The sequence below is a fragment of the Leptonychotes weddellii genome, chromosome 10 (genome assembly GCF_054177405.1).
Source record: "Leptonychotes weddellii isolate Sample4059 chromosome 10, ASM5417740v2, whole genome shotgun sequence".
NCBI classification, from domain to species: domain Eukaryota; kingdom Metazoa; phylum Chordata; class Mammalia; order Carnivora; family Phocidae; genus Leptonychotes; species Leptonychotes weddellii.
In genome coordinates, this window is record NC_138378.1 from 26,453,806 (window position 1) to 26,473,962 (window position 20,157).

At 47.0% G+C, this 20,157-nt stretch overlaps 1 protein-coding gene across 1 annotated transcript in view; it reads right to left on the bottom strand.

The window, feature by feature from the left end:
• Positions 1 to 1,059: 1,059 nt before the first annotated feature.
• DNAAF9 (dynein axonemal assembly factor 9) overlaps positions 1,060 to 20,157 on the bottom strand; it is a 119,739-nt gene continuing 100,641 nt past the window's right edge. The window contains exons 29-36 of the mRNA XM_081832284.1: positions 16,417 to 16,552; positions 13,734 to 13,820; positions 9,730 to 9,836; positions 9,326 to 9,400; positions 7,363 to 7,568; positions 6,185 to 6,250; positions 5,074 to 5,167; positions 1,060 to 4,510 (exon numbers count right to left, since the gene is read on the bottom strand). Coding sequence (XP_081688410.1) covers positions 4,398 to 4,510; positions 5,074 to 5,167; positions 6,185 to 6,250; positions 7,363 to 7,568; positions 9,326 to 9,400; positions 9,730 to 9,836; positions 13,734 to 13,820; positions 16,417 to 16,552 — 884 coding nt within the window. The 3' untranslated portion in view covers positions 1,060 to 4,397. The remainder of the gene's footprint in view (positions 4,511 to 5,073; positions 5,168 to 6,184; positions 6,251 to 7,362; positions 7,569 to 9,325; positions 9,401 to 9,729; positions 9,837 to 13,733; positions 13,821 to 16,416; positions 16,553 to 20,157) is intronic.

Genomic DNA, 20,157 nt, shown 5'->3' on the forward strand with positions numbered 1-20,157 from the left:
ACATAGAGTGTCAACCCCATCTCCCTGACAATTGTGAGGCTAATCCCTAAGCCCTGGTGGCTTCCCAGGAATTCAAAGCACAGGAGCTCCCTCAAGGTTCAAATCCGGCCCTGCAGGACTGGGAGGCGTGAGACTCTGGGGAAGGGTTGTGAGGAAGGGGATGCTTCTGCCACCCCCTCTCCCAATTCTCTGGGCCCCTCACATGCAGTTTTGCCTTGGTTTGTACATGACTCATTGAGCACACAGAACCTCCAAACCCAAGACCACCTTCCCTGCCATCTGAGGGAGGCTGCTTCCTCCCTGTTGGGCCAGCTCTCCATCTTCCCAGCAGGGCACTTCCCTTGTCCGGAGCCCCTGCCTTGAGAGCGGGACAGAAAGCAGGGTCTCTGTGAAAGTGCAGCACCTCCTTGGCAATCAGCTCTTGCCCTGCATCGCCCACGGCCCCAGCCAGGCCCCCCACCGCACGCAGAGAGAGGCGCTGGTGACCACTCCACTAGAGCTGCGGGCCTTTGGGCGGCCTCTCCCTGGGAGAGGTGGATATTAAACTTCACAGTCAAAACCCAGAGGCGCCTGGCAGGCTCCAGGGGCCCCAGGCTTCCTGGGTAGGGTAGCGCCAGAGGGACGTCTTGGAGGGACCTTGTGCCAGGGCAGTGGCTCTGACCCCTGGGCCAGCCCCACCCCCTTTGTTTTCGGTCGTTCCCATTTGTAAAGTGGCAGCAAGCGCCACCTCACGGAGCTTTGGCTGGAGTTACATGAGCCGACCAGCTTGTCAAGCACCCTGCTGAACAGATAGCCGGCTTCCTCAAGCCCCTCTTCGGGTTCTGGGAGTCCTGAGAGTGCCCATCCCCACGCAGGGTGGTCTTGTGAACTTTACTCTCTGTTGCCCCTCTGGGGTCTGGGGATGGGGACGTGCACCCCAAGGACCTCTCTCCAGCTGCCCAGCAAAGCGCTTCCCCGGGAGGCCCAAGGAAGGGCCCTAGTTCCAGGGGGTGGGCCTTCCCAAGTCCCGCCCGCCCCCTTGGGGCTGAGTCCACAGCAACAGGCAACTGCACCAGGTCCTGCTTGTTCAGTGAGAGTTTATTGGTCCTTAGCATGACATCTCAGTTACCAAGGTAAATTCACATACACGACTGCAGGTAAAAACATGTAAAATAATATAAAAATAAATTGAAGGCTACTTTTATATATTTACTGAATTAAGTAGTGTAATAAATACTATAATAAGCAAAAAGCTTCAATCACACAATTCAGTTTCACTGAAGTTACAGTAGTGTTTGTAAATATGAGTTTTAAAATTTAAGTTACAAATATTAAAGCACTGAAAAACTAGTATAAAAGTGAATTTTGGCACGTAAGTGAGCTCTTCTGTCATTAGTATTTGACAACCTGGGACAAGGAAGCCTTTTCTCACCTACTTTTTGAGGTACAACTATCCAACTAGGTCAGCGACACACTGGAATACTTAATAGTTTACAATCTTTGAGTTAACTTTTCCCTTTTGAGAAGCCCAAAGAGCAACCCAGAGCTTATTACTGTGCAAAAATTCTCCAAAATCCTAATAGAATTTAGGAGGGAACTTTTTCTTGCGACCCACAGGGCCCAGGGTCCTGGCCTCAGGTCAGAGAGCCCCCAGGGCTAGGATGGGGCCAACCAGACTCCTTGCCAGCAGCCCCTTCCTAGGGTGATCCCTTTTCTCCAATTTCTGTCTCCTCCTTCCAATCAAAAAAAAAGGAAAAAAGTCCCACATCAAAACGTAAAATAACCCATAACTTCAGCGACTTCAAATTATCACACTCACTCTGGGTGATATAAAACTGAAGCTGCTAATAGGAAAGTTGGCAAAAAGCACGTAAGCCCCTGGAGGACTTCTGCCTGTCCCTAAGGAACCTACTACACCTGATGTCTCTGCTGGGTCCCTGGCATCCACTCCAATGGTCAAAATCTACAACACAGTGTCATGGCCCTTCCTCTGGAGATAGCCTAAGACCCTGTCCCTCCTCCTGGAGCTCCCAGAGGAATCAAGTGGATATTAAACTTCACAGTCAAAACCCAGAGGCGCCTGGCAGGTTCCAGAAGGGGCAGTGCAGGGGGTGAGGAGCATCCTCCCTGCCTCAGTCCTCAAAGAGCTCACACAGCCAGTGTGCCTCTTTACCAGGAGCACAGCAAGTGCGCCCCAAGGAATGCCCTTTCGCCAGTGTGCCCCTTCACACTCCCGAGCAGGCTGAGGAGCGTCAACGGAGGCCTCAGCCAGTTCTGCCTTTTTGGCTTTGGAACTTCTTAACGTTTTGACTTTTTTCAATCACAGTTTCATATTCAAGTTGAGGTAATCACAGTTTTCCCTCTAACAGCAGAGGAATTGGGGTAGTGGGGCAAGTTGGTGAGAGAGCATTTCTGTGGACAACGGTCAGAAACCAAGACCACCACGTAGTGCAGCCCCACGCAGTGGGAAGACCCGCTTCTATGTGCGGGCTCTGAACCCTTTTTAAAAACTCTTTTGTGCAGCCACCAGGAAATGGCTCGAGCTCCTCAATCTAGAGCTTTCATTTAAAAGTTCACAGCAACCCACCTGGAGTAAATGGCCTTTGGTTCCCCTACCCCACCCACCCACCCCACTTCTCCCTTCTCTAAGGCTGCTCAAGGTTGAGTTTTTAAAAAGAGCTCAGTAGAGCTAAAAGAAGCTACAGTAACTCATTGCTTATTTCATCAATTGCACTTAAGATCTATGTTATTGATTCTGAAGCAGAGGCAGGCCCATTGTGGACCCCAGCCTCTGGCCCACCAGAAGTGAGGTGCTCCCAGACTTGGGCTCCACACCAGGGCCCTTGTCACCACCAGCTTTGGGAGTTGGGACTGGAGCACATGGGCCTTTTCAGAAGGCTTTCTTCATGCAAGATTTCTTATTTAGTGGTATTTTGAGTTTTGTTCATTTGGCTTCAAATACAGATTATTTTTTTCTAATACAAGTACATTTTGCTGACAAGCCCTTAACACCTGCTTTGCTACTTGCATGGAGGCCTCTGAGTGACCAGGCACACAGATCACATGAGCTCCATCCTTTCTCAGTCTCTCCTCTGTGCCAGGGGCTGTTCTCAAAAATCCCTCTACATTACTGGAAACTTTGCTGGTTCGTCTATGTGCTTCTTCCTAAGGCATGCAAAAAAAAAAATGTGAAATTCAGAAAGCATTTACAATCTAGGCAGCTGAGACGCTGAAGTCCTAACCGACATCACCCAAATATCAGTGTCTGTGACCTCCCCCCACCCCAAACTAATTCTGGAAGTCAGGCACCGGATCCATTTGTAATTCCCCTCTGCTTTACGGTCCAGCTGCAAACAAAGCCCCTGGAAGGAATTCTAAATTGGATATTGGAATTCTTTGAAATTCCCGGTCTACAGGAGCCAAACAAGTCCAGGGCCAACAACAATGCTTGGGGACGTAAGTTTCCTGAAGTTTGTGGCTGCAAACCAAGCCTTCCCTGGTAAGGCTCAAGGGAGGGCTGGGTGCTGGAGAGTGAGCCCCCTTTGGGGATGCCGCACAAGTGATCAGAGCCCTGGGCCTAAGACTAAGCGGTTGCAGGATGCTCCCCTCAAAAGTGAGGCAAAGCATCACCAGGGGCGCTGAAGCAGCAGGTCTGCTCTTGCCCCTGAATGAGGCAAACCAGAGTAATGCCATGAGGGGAGCTCAAAACCAACCTCCAGGGAGACTGCTTGTATCAATTCAAAAGCCACATGCTTCTGGAAAGCAATATGCCTTTCCCCTCAGTTTAGTCTGTAAGGGACAGCTCCTCATCTGAGAACAGGCTGTTGATCTCAGCCCAAGCTGCTGGCTCTGTGGGTGGGGCTCGGGCAGGGCCTGGGGTGGTCCTCCCCAGGACTGGGCCCAGGGCCAGCAGGGCCCGCTCCTTCAGTGCAAGGGGCCTAAGCAGAAGCCAGGCACTCCACTGGGGACAGGGCTCTCCTGGGACAGTGTCTGAGGCCCAACGCCTGTGGTGGCTTGGTCCCCCAGGCATGGCCACAGTTCAGGCAGCCAGGGTTCCTTCTGCTTGCCAACAGCTCCTCTGTGTAACCAATGATTCTCCCCACCGTCACAGTGCCTCAGGAGCCCAAAGGAGATACCCAGAGGTTCTGGGCTGCCAGCCCCACACACAGGGCAGTCCCTATCTGCTCATCTTCCATGAAGACCCCCCCCCCGCCCCCCATCAGTGGTGCAGGTGATGCTCTTCAGCGCTGTACAGAGAATAAAGACAACATGCACTCAAGCCAGTACACAAAGGCCAAGAAGAACAAAGACAGCCCCTTTAGGGAGAGGCCTCTGGGAAAGCTCAGGTTAAGTAACCCCATTTTTAAACGTCCACCTCCAGGGTGGACGTTCTGCAGGATGTATGGCCCAGCCTTCCCCTAGGGCTTCTGCTCAAAGAGGTCATGATACTCCTGCTGTTCCAGCTCTCGGTTATACTTCTCAATTTCCCGGTTGGCTTCTTCCACGTAGTCATTCATGAACTGGTCCATGACTAGTATCTCATTAAGGAAGAGAGCCCAGGAGGACAAGGGAACCTGCCCAGGCCCAGAGGGATCTGTGGGCAGCTGAGGTGGGGGACACTCAAGTAGTAAAAGCCCAGCCCACACAAAGCCTACCTGCTGGGCTCTTTTTCTATACTGGCCGCACCCCAGCTACAGAGAATAAGCCAGGGTTGGCACAGGTTCCTTCATGAGGTCCTAGAGCTGAGCCCTTCGGCTTTCATGAGTACAGACTCCTGTCCACCTTCTCCCAGATTAACTACTGCAATCATGTCTAGTCTCCCACTTGTAAATTATGATCCCTGATGACCACAGAACGCAGGATGTCACCACAGCTACATTTAAACTACAACCTACAGATGCTTCGGCAAATGAAGGCAAAATTAATTTTAATGATGTTAGAAGGCCCAAATGAAAAGTCTACCTCTGTGGCTTGCTGCGTGCTCTCAGAACACAGCCCGCTCTAGGAGGTGGGCTGCAGCGGCTCTAGCAAACACCCTCTTGACGATCAGGCTTCCCACACCCCCAACCTGGCCACCACAGATTCTAAGGATACGTGGGTGAAAATCAGTCTTGTCACCAAAAAAGTTGACAAACTGGGTGCCATTGTAAAAGTAGCCTGCGGGCAGGGGGTCCAGGTGGCGTTTCACCTGTAGGAAAAAAGAGTCCTATTAAAATTATCTGACCACTTTTTATCATCTACTCATTCATTAAAAACAAATAAGCCTATGACCTTAGCAAGATAGCCCACTCTGCCCCATGGAAGGCTAAACATGCAAGGGAATGTCCTCCCTGCAGCAGTTCTCAAGTAGTGACTGATGGAGGTCCCTGAGCTCTCAGGGAGGAACTCTGGGAGCTTCTCATGGGATTAAGCTCCACTCGTCCTCAGTGGTACTGGTTTGGTAACATACCCTCTGTTAGCTGTCTCCCCTTCTTTCTCTCCCTTACTTTTCCCACTTCCCTGCTAGCGTCTCCTAGAATCACTTCCAAAATAAGCTACGTGCACTCAAATCCATGTTCAAGGTCTGCTTCTGGGGAACATACACTACAAGGACTGCCTAGGGTCCCACAGCCTCTCCCACCCACTCATTACTGGGAGAAGTGGCACAGCCTGTGCTGGGGCCTGGACTCTATGTCCCTTGTAGCCTTTGCCCCCATGCCCCTCAGGAAAAGGTCCCAGTGGGGGTCGGGACTGGGGCAGAGGCTGAGAGTCAGCCTGAAGGCTGAGGGGCTCATCAAAGAGCCTCTCATGGTGGTCCCAGGATTATATCCCCTGCTTATTGGCAGCTTCTAGATCTAGACAACTTTTCCTGGGCTCTGTTGCTTTATCTGTGGTTTATATCTAGCATGGAGGGATGGGAGGAGAAAGGACTTCTGTGGCTGCTTCAACAGTGTGTCAAAACAGGGCTCCATGTCACCCCTTCCTCCCACAGGCACTGCTTCTCCTCTATCTCATGCCCAGGTCACACCAGAGGTCACTCTACCCTCTTCCTCTCAGGCTACAAGGTTGGAGGGTCTGAGGTTCCTCTTTACCCAGCTTCCCTCTGTGGCTTAAGAGGAGCAAGACCTTCAGCATGCCCTATAAATAGGCCCCTCACTCAGGGAATCCTAAAGGATGGAGCTGTGTCAGCCCAGAAGGATAGCCTTGGGGCTCTTAGGGGACTCACGTGGATATTCCTGATCTCCTGCTGGGTCAGCATTCCCCTGGTCTTCAGGGCTTTCCTCTGAGGCTTCTGTGCAGAGATGTAGGGAGGGAGGGGTCAGGTCTCAACAGAGCTGATGGGAGTACATGGGCAGGTGAGGGCTCAGGGCTCTGGGGGCTAGTTACATGACTTAGATCCCAGTGGCAAGGAAAGAAAGCACAGCACTGTCATGGCCTGGACACAATATCCTGCCTGCCTGCCCCTCAAGGAGACCACTTACCACCACAGAACCCCGTGTGCCAGGGGAAACAAGCAGCAGAGGAAACACCAGTGCTTCGGCAAATAGCATGTTCCTGTCTCTGCAGATCCTCGACTCTAAGCCTCACAAGTGCCAGGTATGCAGACAAAGGGACAACATGAGGTCCCCTACTCAACCATTTAGGAGTTTATCCAGTTTATCTGAGAAAGACACAGCCTACCGGCAGCCATCCCTCAGTATAAAAGACAGGTTCCAACTAAGCATCTACAAAGGACCCAGGGCTCAGCCAACTCTATTTCCAGAGTTCTAAGTCAAGCTAAACCCCTGAGGCTGTGCTAAGAGACCTAGCACCCAACCTGCATCATATTAGAGGATTTTAACTCCAGTCTGGGTTTTATTTTTCTTTGCAGTACTGGGCTAAAGATGCTTACGTGCCTCTATAGGCAAGCATCCTCTTCCCTTGAGACTCCCTGGGCTCACTGGTATCAATGCTTGAAATCTTGGTTTGCAAATGGCCATAAGCATATCTTTGTTGTTTCTCTTTTCTAGAGAGAGAACCCAAGTATAGAAGGATTCTGGGCTCAGAGCACAGGACAGCCCCGAATTAGGTTCAGCTAAGAAAAGACATTTTGAGTTTATACTGCCAGGCTGACCCAGGATCCACATGGAACCACCAGGTTTCACCCAGGTTCTAGTTAAGCCACCTATTAGCTGCAATTTGCCTTGGCAAAAGAATTAGAAATGGCTGTAAGAACAGGTCTGCCTTGAGGTTACCCTGAGTGGCTTCCTCCTACTTGCAAACCATCCCTGAAAGTGCTGGCTGAGCCTGTGAAGGGTGGACGAGGAGGGAGGTCATGGGAGGGGCTTCTACCCCAAGGCCAGGAGCAGCTCTGAGGTGTGCTGGTCACATTTGTGCCAGAGGTGTCTGGGCTTTGGAAACCACCTGCTTGGCTGACTGCCGCAGCCAGTCCTTGACGCTTTCTTCCTTCAGGGAGCAGCCGATGAACACGAGGTAACACTCCTGCTGCCCGTTGCTTTCTTGAGGTGTGCTTCGGGAGTCAGGCGGTGGCGAGGGTCCCTCCAAAACAGGGACAATGCTCAAAGAATTGGCCAGAGTGTTATGGCAGACCTCCATGGCCTTCTCAGAGTCTGTAGGGAGAACACACGTAGTTCCTGAGCCCCCAAAGGATAAAGCTACACTAAGACTGTAACGTGCAGATAGTTGGGGACAGATTCCTGTGACATATGCAGGAGGGAGAACTGCCCTGATTGGTGTCAAGTTAGAAAGGATGACGTAAGAGAGGGAGGAGCAATGTAAATTTCTGGCTTGGCTGATTTGGTAATCAGGTGGATGTCACTAACCCAGAAGGGGACTACAAGAGGAGAGCCCCTAGCAGAGGCCTGAGAGGCCAAGGGAAGAGGGACTGTCAACATACAAGTGGTGCAGGAGGGTCACATTATAGGAACAGGAAAGCTAGGACTGGGTTTATAGACTGGGAAGCGGGGGGCTAGCACAGGAGACACAAGAAAAAGGCAAGGTCCCCCTAAAAAGCAGGATGAGAAAGAGTTCCAAAACAAAGCGAGGTTAACTTTGAATAAGAAAGGGGTCAAGAGAAGGTCTAAATTAAGACAAAAACAAGGTGAGAGGGAAGGGGGAGACATTATGACCTCTGAAACAAGGAGGGGGCTGTCTGTTGGAGCCTGAGGGAAGCAGGCTTGAGTAAGGGGTCAAAGTTTCAGATTCAGGAACATAAATTAGGCCAAAGGCATGGGTTAAGGACCTTGAGAGCTTCTTTTATATAGGTGATGTCATCTAATTCTCCCATGTGAACCCATATGGTCCCATGCTTACAACTCTCAGTGGCTCCCTATGGCAGACACTGATGGTTGCCTGCCCAGCATCCTGCTCTTTCTCCAACACCAATTCCCCAGAAGGCATGGCAACTCAATCCTGGGCAATGAGAGGAGTGGTCTGCTCAGGAAGTGGTAGGAAGTGCTTCAGTAAAAGGCATCTGTATTGATAAAGCCACCCACAGGAAGAGCCTCTCCTCTCAGCTGGACGTTGTGTTTGGAGGTGACACCTAGACCTGTAGCACTATCTGGCAATGAGGGCTGGGAACCTGAGGACAAGCTGACATACCGTGAATGAAGGAACACACATTACCTGTGTCCTCAGTGGCCTTGCTATGCTGCCTGACCTCTTGACTTCTTATTACACAGCTAACACCTGCTAGGTGAGTTGGCGTTTTCTGTTACAACAGCTAAAAATGCCTTAACAGACATATTGCTGCTAGGCCTCAGCCACAGTGAACCCTTTTTGGTTCCTGCAATGTGCCTTTTTTGCCTTGGTTCCAAAGCACATGCTGTACCTTTTCTCTGGAATATTCTCCCCTTTCTCAATGTTGAGTTGATTAACTCCTTGTCTTGAGGCCTTCCCTGACCTCCAGCCCAGGATGGACAGACTTCAGGTCATTAGGGTTTCCAGAGGCCTAAGGCCAATAAATAGGGAGAAGGCAAGTGGAAGGCTTGAAGACTTGGGCAGAAATGGATCTGGACCTGGAGAGCTCATCACTGGGGCAGCTCCTGGTGACAGGTCTAGGAGGCCATGGATGCCTTGAAAGGGGTGCAGTGAGAGTTTCTGGAACAAGGAAATCAAGGAGCTGTAAGGAAAGGCCCTGGGCAGGCCATCCAGGGGGAAGATAGGACACATCCTCCACTGTGGAGCAGGACCTGCAGAAAGGCGGGGAGACTAGAAGAACCACTGGTGTCAAGCCCAGATGGGAGGGTTTTTGAGAGAGTCTGAGAGCTATCCGTGGTCTGTAGAGCACCAGTAGAAGCTATAAACCCGCATCATGAGATGTGAGCATTCCATAGTGCAGGACTCCCAAATCCAACTCCCCAGTTACCTGAAAACTTCACTTTGCCCAGGATGTGGTAGATGTTTCCAGAGAAGGGGCTTGGCTTGATGGAAGACTGAATTGCTGGTGGAGGAAGAGGACAAGGCTGTCACCTACCTGGGGGCAGAGGCCAAGTTCAGGGCACACAGCTGGGAGGGTTAGGGACTGGGAAGGATCCCTACTCGAGGGACCAGGGCTCATAGGCTGTCCCTCCACCAGAACCTCCCCAGTGGCTCTGCCACTGTTCCCAAGAGTGGGGCACTCCTGGATCCTCAAATCCCTCTGCTTGTTTTTGGACCCAATGGAAAGGAGAAAAGAGAGCACACATTAATACTAAAATGGTGCCGGGTAGCATGGGCAACTGTGGCATACTCTTTTACCAGGGTCTGGGACATGTCCTAACCAAGGCTTACCTTTACACTTGGCCACGAAGCGAGTCTTCTCCAAGGGACGACCAAACCATACGCAGATCTGAACCATTAGTGGAAAGACTGATCCAGCATCATATTTACCTTCATACCTTAAAAAGATTAAAAATTTGTAAGTACAAGTAATTGGGGCTTTGAGTGTTACCATATACCACTCAGGGATGAATTATATACCCATCCAGAAATATTTGAGTTCTCTCTTATGTGACATTTGCATACAAAACACTTGTTTTAAATATGTATATGTTTCTTTCATCTTGAGACTGGGAAGCATGGTTGCCCCATTACAGCAGGGAGGTCTATAGACTAGCAGTTCCTTGAAGCCAAAGACCCCCATCTATCTTTGAAGCCTACCAGTGTGCCACCTGAGATTGGGGGTTCTTCCTGACACCCCTGGAGCTCTTCCTCAGGGCCTCAACTATACCCCACCATTGTTGAGGGCAGCTTAACAGACTGTACATTTGGATGTGCACACTTTCCAGAAGGAACTAAAGAGCTGGGGCATCTCTGCTCTATTTTCTCAGTTTTGAATTCAGCAGACATAATGCCAACCACAGACTCATTAAGAAGATGCCATGTTCAGGGGCACCTGGCTCAGTTGGTAGAGCACGCGATTCTTGATCTTGGGGTTGTGAGCGCAAGCCCCACGTTGGGTGTAGAGATTGCTTAAAAATAAAAATTTCTTTTTAAGATTTTATTTATTTGACAGAGACACAGTGAGAGAGGGAACACAAGCAGTAGGAGAAGGAGAAGCAAGCTTCCCACTGAGCTGGGAGCCCAATGTGGGGCTCGATCCCAGAACCCTGGGATCATGACCTGAGCCGAAGGCAGACACTTAACGAATGAACCACCCAGGTGCCCCCAAAATAAAAAAAATTTTTTAAAAAGGACATGCCAGGGCGCCTGGGTGGCTCAGTCGTTAAGCGTCTGCCTTTGGCTCAGGTCATGATCCCAGGGTCCTGGGATTGAGTCCCGCATCGGGCTCCCTGCTCCGCGGGAAGCCTGCTTCTCCCTCTCCCACTCCCCCTGCTTGTGTTCCTGCTCTCACTATGTCTCTCTCTGTCAAATAAATAAATAAAATCTTAAAAAAAAAAAATAAAAAGGACATGCCATATTCAGAGCATTTAAAAAGTTTAAGTTTTTATTATGGAAAATTGAAAACACATGCAAAGATAGAGAGAGAGTGCAATGAACCCCCATCATCCAGCTTCCAAAGTTATGGAATTGTCATTCCTTCTTTTGAATTATTTCCTTGAGATGAATCTGCGTGATGGTATCAACCCAGGAAAGGGTGTAACCATCTCATGGGTAATAACTTACACCACTCCCAGTAGCAGAAGAGTGTCTCAGTTGCACAACAATTCCCCCAGCAATGATTCTTAGATATTTCTGGTTAAGTGTAATAGGTTTCAATCAAAACAACAGCGAGGCATCATTTTACGTTTTTGAGTTACTAAAATGGAATTCTGTTACCATGGCTGCCATTTATACTTGCTCTAAAGTGAACTGTGCAGGGGCACCTGGGTGGCTCCATCGGTTAAGCGTCCGACTCATGGTTTCAGCTCAGGTCATGATCTCAGGGTCGTGGGTTTGAGCCCCGCTCGGGCCCTGTGCTCAGCATGGAGTCTGCTTGAGATTCCCTCTCCCTCTCTCTCTGCCCCTCCCCCCTGCTAACGTACTCGCTCGCTCTCTCTAAAATAAATAAAATCCTCAAAAAAAGTGAACTGTCCACCTATACGGAATGGGTTATTTTTCTTCAGTATCAAAATAAGCTTCTCAAATATTGTATTAACCCTTTGCCACATATGATGCAAACATTTCGTCCAGTCTATTATATTTTATTAGTTTCCTTTGCTTTAAAATAGCTCTACAGATTTGAATTTTATATCACATGTATTATTGAAACTATCTTACTCTTTATGCTTTCCTTAAAGTAAGGTGCTGGTGTAACATTTCTGCAGTACTGACATGTTCTTCTTGCCCTCTCCCAAGATATGGGAGACCATCGGCCTCTCTGGCTTCTTTGTTCAGAGCCTGAATCCTTACGGAAACTGGGAGGGGCCAAGGGAAGAGTGAAGGTTTCCTGCTAGGCTAGAAACAAGCCTTCTACCAGGGGAGTTGGGGGTGGGGTAGATGAGCACAGAGAGGGTTGTGGGAGGGGAATGGCTGACAATCTGCACAGCACAGAACTAAGCACAGAGCTAAAGCCTCTTCACTGAGGTGGTGGGCTCTGACTCAGTGAGGGAGGGGGAAAAATATACAGGGATGGCTGATGGCTGCCATCTTGTTAAAAGATTAAATTATCTGATTCCTAGGAAGGGACTCAGAAGGGGGAGGGTCCAAAGGATGATGCTGAGGCCCCTCCATCTCTGATTCTCTATAAGGACTGATCTTCCTGGCAAAGAGAAGGCTTCAGACTTTAGATTCACGGAGCCTTCTAATGCACCCTTTATACCTGGCTCTTGGATCATTCTGCCTCCAGGAAAGTTTGTGCCCCGAGCTAGGTTCATGTGCACAATGCCCAGAATGAGTCACCATGGACTACAGAATGGGTGCTTCCCTAGGTGCTAGGTGGAAGCAGCAGGAATCTCAGGCCCAGGTCCAGAGGTGAGGCAGGAAAAGGGTCAGTAGCTGTAGTCAGTGGAGAGGAAGGTTTCACCCATAAGCTTCATCTGTTTCTTTTTAGCTAAGATAGAACTGTCTTGTTCAGGCATAAGGCATGATGCACTTACCCACTGTTTAAGCAAGTATGATATAACTCAAATCGGAGGTTCCTTCTAGAACATGCCTGAAAATCTTCAATTCCACACATGGGACTTGTTTGTTTACCAGCATAGCGCAATCAGTTTTTTGCTGGTATAAAATACTGGTGACGTAAGGGGTGGTGTGGAGGACATAGAAAGGTGTCTGGGGGAAGTGAGCAAGGATAACAAAGATAATCCAAATCAACATGAGAGAATACTTTTGGCCAAGCTTTAGTAACTGTCCGCCCTTGAACCTTCAAGAGAGCAGAACCCAGCTACCCATTCTGTAGAGGAATGAGCACAGCACGGCGGTTGAGCATACGGGCTCTGGAGCCACTTAAGCTGGGTTTGAAACGCAGCTCTTTCACTTACTGGCTGTATGAACCTGAACACGCCATCAACTCCTCGCTGCCTCACTTATCTTATCCTTAAAAAGGAGGAAAATCAAGCAGCCTACCTTGCAGGCTTGGTTTGAGGATTAATGAGGTAACACAGGTAGAGCCTGTAGGATGGCACTGTCCAACAGAACTTTCTGTGAGATTGGAAATGTTCTGGATCTGCGCTGCCCAGTGTGCTAGCTGCTGGCCACAGGTAACTACTGAGCACTTGAAGTATGGCTTGTATGACTGAAAGACTGACTTTACTTAATTTTTATTAACTGACACTTTATTAAATAGCCAAGTGTGGCTGGTGGCTACTGTCCTGGAGAGCTTAGAACAAGGTGTAGCACACAGTGAGTGCTCAAGTGATGTTGGCCCTAGCATGACGACAGTGCCTTTGGTCCTCTCTCCTCCCCTCCCTTTTGGAGGAGAGGTTCACAGGCTGGGAGGCTGCCAGGAGAGAATAAACATCCCCCGGGCCACAACAGCAGGGAACCTACCTGTCAGGTGGGACCCCCTGGAGGACTGACTATATTCTCAGGAGCGACTCTCATCTGGTTCCATGCCAGTCACCTCACCCTCACTAGAGGCTAGAGGAAACAAAGGCCACGGTGTGCTTGGTGCTCACAGGGCCACTCCCTAAGTCTCAACATCCAGCAAGGCTCCCAAGTTGGAGCCTAAGATGTGTGGAGCACTGGGCTCCTGGCAAGACCAGCAGCTGTTAGGATACGGCAGGCCATCCCAGCTGCCAGTGATACCCTTGTAGAACATGTGAAATTTCACTTTTTCTTTTTTTTTTTCTGTAAATGAATAAATCATTGCGTTTACAAAGAAATCTTAGCTACTTTTCAATGATGATACTTGCCAGCCAGGGTACATTAAATATCGAGATCGTAGCATCTGAGGACTTGAAAAACTATTTTCTGAGAGAATCAGCTCAATGTCTTCATTCCTTTGAAAACATATAGAAAAACCTAGGTTAATTAGGATGATCAATTTTAACTGGCCCATTTTGCTTCCTTCCCCCATAGATGCACAAGCATGTACATATACATTTTTTCTGTTACTGCACACCTAAAGCCTTTCAGTATGCCTCCCTCTCCTAAGAACAAGGACGTCCTCTTTCACAACAATACTATTATTATACCCAAGGAATTTAATACTGTGGACCAGCAGTACTGGTATCATCTAGAAGCTCATCATCAGAAACACAAAATGCCAGGCCCTACTCCAGACCTGCCTTCTTATTTTAACAAGATCCCTAAGAGATCTATATGCACATTAGAGTTGGAGAAGTACTGATCTAATCCATTTTCAAATTTTCCCTGTTTTGCCAGAGAGGGGACCCAGGATCCAATCAAGGACTGCTTACTGAATTTACAATCTTTATTTTCCTTTTATGTGGAATAATTCTTCCAACTTTTTTTTGTTTCTTACAGAGTTGACAGTTGTGAAGAGTACATGCCAGTTGTCCTGTGTCCTACAGCCTGGATCTATTTCCTTATGAATAAATTTGGTTAAACATTTTTGGTAAGATTAATACCCAGGTGAGGTTGTGTCCTTCCCAGAGCATCACATGAAGGAGGCACACGATGTCAGTCTGCCCACATAGTGGTCTCTAAGTCTAATCATTTGGTCAACGTCGTGTCTACTAGATCTCTCTACTGTGAAGGTACTTTCCCCTCATCGTAAGCAGTAAGTAGTCCATGGAGTGATACTTTGAGACCAGTTAATGTCCTTTTCATCAACAATCTGTCACCCACTGCTCTTAGTATCCACTGATGATTCTTGCCTAAATCAAGTATTATATTATACTAACAGTTACAAAACAGTGACTCTCTGGTTCTATAAATCTTATTTATTAGTGTTAAGAGAGATTTACTGTCCTGCCTCTCCTCATTTTTTTAGTATCACCATGGACTCATTTTATTCCATGTGCTGTAATTTGTTTTACATTTGTTTTCTCTTATGCTCAAGCTGTCCCAAATTTGTCTAGTGGGAGCTTCTTGAGCTAGCTCTGGTATCCCTTTGACATATCTCTACTAATCTTTGATACCTCCTTGCTTTTTTAGCACAATATGTACCAGGCTCACCTGTACCTTCCCTGCCCTAGACCTGCAATCAGTCAATTCTCCAAGAAGTCCTGATACCTTGTATTGGGGATTGGTATGTAGAAACCAGGATCTAGAGGAAGGGGTGTTTATTCTACTGTGGTATTAGTATTTCTGGTCCCTTTCAATGGGAAGAGCTAGGAAATAAACATTTTTCTGAAATAATGAATTTATATTGGCTCCCACAATTCAAATCCACCGTTCACAGGGTTTTTCTTCACCTTTCCCACTTCACATTTATAATCTTTCTTTTTTTTAAGATTTTATTTATTTATTTGACAGAGAAAGACACAGTGAGAGAGGGAACACAAGCAGGGAGAGTGGGAGAGGGAGAAGCAGTCCTCCTGCCGAACAGAGAGCCCGACGCGGGGCTCGATCCCAGGACCCTGGGATCATGACCCGAGCCGAAGGCAGACGCCCAACGGCTGAGCCACCCAGGCGCCCCTATAATCTTTCTTATCTAACAAGTGATGTTATTTGAATCAGGGTTCCAACAGAGGATTATGTTTAAAAGTTACTTGAATTAATTGCTGTGTGTGTGGTTGTTATTACTTTGATATACAGATGGATTCACTTTTTTGTTTTAGTTTTATCCCTCTTTGTTAATTTCTGAATATGTAAAATATTTACATTGCTCAAAGTCAAAATTATATAAAAGTATATACCTTTTGGTATATCTTTGTGGAGCAAATAAATGTGCTATATGACCAGATGTTTTCTCTTCATACACATCCACACACACAAAGTCATCAATTCTCTATTTTTAGTTTGTAATTTGGACCCAAGTCCATGAAGTAAAAAGGTCATTTCTCTATGTTCTCTATGCCATTTCTTTCACATCTTAACACAAGGAATATTGAGAGAGTCTCGACTTCATCCTTTAATGCACAAAAATGTGATGCATCAAAACAAAGTATCTTGGGGCACCTGGCTGGCTCAGTCAGTAGAGCACGCAACTCTTGATCTCGGGGTTGTAAGTTCGAGACTCACGTTGGGTGCAGAGAATATTTAAAAATAAAATCTTGGGGCGTCTGGGTGGCTCAGTCAGTTAAACCTCCAACTCTTGATTTCAGCTCAGGTCATGGTCTCGGGGTCATGAGATCAAGGCCCGTGTCGGGCTCTGCGCTCAGCATGGAGTCAGCTTGGGATTCTCTCTCTCCCTCTCCCTTTGCCTCTTCCCCTGCTCGTGCTCTCTCTCTCAATAAAGAAAATCTTTTTAAAAATCTTAAAAAAAAAAAAAACAAACAACAAAATATCTCAAAACAGTACAGGACACTGACACATGGGGTCCTCTTGCTGATTTTTACGTAACATCAAAAGCACTTCTATAAATGTGCAGGTCTTAGATACAAGAGAAAGACACTGTGGGCCATAGTCAGAGCGGTGCATCTGAGAAAGTGGCTAGTCCTACAGGGTGAAGTAAACTTGGTAATTTACCTGGTGACAATCCCATTTTCTGCAAGAATGAAGGCTGCAGTAGGATTGGCAGCCCTGATGAGGCTCTGCAGCTGGACAAGGAGAGGGTGCCTCTGCTCCGTGGTGTGACTGGTGAACACCACATTACTCACCAGGCCTGAGGAATAAAACCAAGAACGGTTCAGGCTTTGGAGTCCTGACTGGGGCTGAGGGCTCACACAATGTGAGCCTTTGCTCCCTTCCTGATCATCCCTTCCAGTAGCCCTCTTATACAGACACCCCTGACCCCCAACACCTGCTCCCCTGTCTGTTACTGCCACTTCTTGGAGTGAATGGCCTCAAGCCTGTAGCTGCCTCACTTCTTACCCTCCTCTACTTTCTCAATTCTGCTCTCCAGCTGGAAGCTCTCCTGGAGCTTCTTCATCAAAGGGCCCTTTCCACATCCCTTGTCCTTAACCTCTTCCGGAACCCGTGCCAGACACCATCACTAGTTTAGACCACAGACATTTACCAAGCACGAACCATACGTCAGGCACTCACCATTAGATTCTCAAAGAGTGCACAGGCAAGGAGTTGCTCACACGGACCTACAATTCTAAGGTAAGTGCTAACACAGATATTCACACAGTCATACAGTAAGGAAGAGTGGTGCCGGCAATGAGGGGTTGTGGAGTGGGTAAAAATCCCTCCCAAGCTTTCATAGATACATAGAAGGAAAATCTATGCTACAGAGAATTTGGAAATCAGGGAAGTTATCATATCCTACCATGCCAACATAATTATAATTCCATACTCATTCCTGTTTTGACATAGTTATGATCAGAGCATATACACCATTTCCACTATAAGATCACTTGCATTTTTGTTATTCAACCATTTTTATTCACTTATTAATACTGTGAAAATGTAAAACATATACAAAAATTTTAAAAGTAGTACAATGAACTCCCATGTGCCCATCCACCCTTCAAGAATTAACAACACTTGGCTAACTGCATTTCTTCCATATCACATGCCAGCCCTTGCTCCTTTCCCTGGGATGATTTTGAGGTCAATCCCAGACATCCTATTCTTTCATCCAAAAATATTTCAGTATATTTTTAAAATTAATAATTAACAATAAATTCTTCAATATACAAAATATAGTCTACGTTCTCTGTCTCATGTTTTCTTAGAGCTGATTTTTTTGAACCAGGAACCAAAGTCCACACACTATATTTCATTGATACATCTCATAATTCTCTTTCAATCTGCGGTGTCTCATTTCTTTGTAATTTATTTGTTGAACAGCTGTATCCTGTAAATTTCTGCCGTCTGGATTTTGCTGATTGTAACCCCATAATGTTGCTTTAACATACTAGCAGCTAGATCTCTTTTATAGATTCAATCTTTTATTTTTTTTATTATTTTAAAGATTTTATTTAGTCATTTGACAGAGAGAGAGACAGCGAGAGAGGGAACACAAGCAGGGGGAGTGGGAGAGGGAGAAGCAGGCTCCTGGCCGAGCAGGGAGCCCGACGCGGGGCTCGATCCCAGGACCCCGGGACCACGACCCAAGCCAAAGGCAGACGCCCAACGACTGAGCCACCCAGGCGCCCCTCAATCTTTTAAAATATAAACTATTTTTTAAAAAATTTCTTGTTCTTGGGGTGCTTGGGTGGCTCAATTGGGTAAGCATCTGCCTTCGGCTCAGGTCATGATCCCAGGGTCCTGGGATCGAACCCTGCTTGGCAGGGAGCCTGCTTCTCCCTCTCCCGCTCCTCCTGCTTGTGCTCTCTCTCCCTTTCTCTCTCTGTCAAATAAATAAAGTCTTAAAAAAAAGATTAAAAAAATTTGTTCTTTTTCTAATTTTTTAAAAAAGCTTTATCTTAGAGAGAGAGAGTGTGAGTGAGCGAGCGCAGGGAGGAGGGGCAGAGGGAGAGGGAAAGAGAATCTTTTTTTAAAAAAATGTATTCATTCATTTTAGAGAGAAAGCACGCATACACACAAAAGAGAAAGAGAGTGGGGGGAGGGGGAGAGGGAGAGAGAATCCTGAGGCAGACTCCTTGCTGAGTGCAGAGCCCAACGGGTGGCTCAATCCCAGGACCCGAGATCCTGACCTGAGCTGAAACCTAGAGTTGGCTGCTTAACCAACTGAGCCACCCAGAGAAGGAGAATGTTAAGCAGACTCCAGGCTGAGCGCAGAGCCTGAAGCCAGGCTTGATCTCATGACCCTGAGATCAGGATCTGAGCTAAAATCAAGAGTCAGCCATTTAACTGACTGAGCCACCCAGGCGCTCCCCCTTATAGCTTTTTATTTATTTATTTATTTATTTATTTATATTTTTTTAAAGATTTTATTTATTTGACAGAAAGAGACACAGCGAGAGAGGGAACACAAGCAGGGGGAGTGGGAGAGGGAGAAGCAGGCTTCCCGCTGAGCAGGGAGCCCGATGCGGGGCTCGATCCCGGGACTCCAGGATCATGACCTGAGCCGAAGGCAGTCGCTTAACCAACTGAGCCACCCAGGCGCCCCCCCCTTATAGCTTTTTGATAGATCTAAATCACTGTTTCTTATAATATCACTTTTAGACAATGCCTATTGGCTTTTCTACGTGACAGATGGGGAAACTGGAATATTCTGAAGTGTTCTTCCCACTTTGCCATCACATTCTGGTTGGTTATATTAGTAATTTTAGTCCCTCCAGTGTATGTCTTTACAACTAACTATATACTAAGAGTATAACTCACTCTTTATAACTTGATTTTACAGCTCTAAACTATTGATCTCCCACTTTGGAAGATGTAGAGAGAGTATCTCTTGCTGCCTCCTAATTCTTTGTTAAATAGAATTTCATTTATAGGTTTTCAAGATTTTCAACATTTATATTCTATTTTGTAATAGAATTCTCATGGGTGTTATCATTAACTCTGTATCTAAGATTAAAATCTTTTTAATAGGAGAGGCTAGCTTTTATAAATGATTAGTTCATAAGTGATTATCTCTAAATTACAGAGACTTCGGCTGTCCCAAGTAACCTTGTAATTGTGGGATCCTGAATGATGAATATTCAGTATAGAGAACTCTGTACGAATACTATTTAATTAAGCTGAGTGTTTAGTTTAAAAAAAAAAAGAATCAGCTGTACTTAGTTTTTGAGGGCAAAACTCAAACAATGCAAAGAAGGATTCACAAGGAAAATAAATTCCCTTCCTCCTCAGCCATCTAGTTTCCTTCCCTGGAGGCAATCACCATTATCAGATTCTCAGATCTTCTTCCAGGATGTGCTGTGTATACACAAGTAAATGTGTGTATACCTTTTTTCCCCCACAAACAGTGGCATATTATACTGTTCTGCACCTTGTTTTTTACTTAAGCTCTTTAACTTTTTAATTTTGGTAAAGCTTACTTTTTTGTTAAAAATCTTCCCTATTACCTTACAATCTCAATCCTTCATGCGACTCTGCTCTCTCCCCTCCTCTAAACTATAAAAGCTCCTATGAATAACACAGGTGTTATTTAAAATACAGGACTCAGTCTTATTTATCTTCTTCATATATGTAGAAAGATAGTATAATGTAAAAACTAAAGCATGGGTTATTTATTTATTTATTTGACAGAGAGATAGAGAGCACAAGTAGGCAGAGAGGCAGGCAGAGAGAGAGGGAGAAGCAGACTCTCCACTGAGCAGGGAGCCCGACGTGGGGCTCGATCCCAGGACCCTGGGATCATGACCCGAGCCGAAGGCAGCCGCTTAACCGACTGAGCCACCCAGGTGCCCC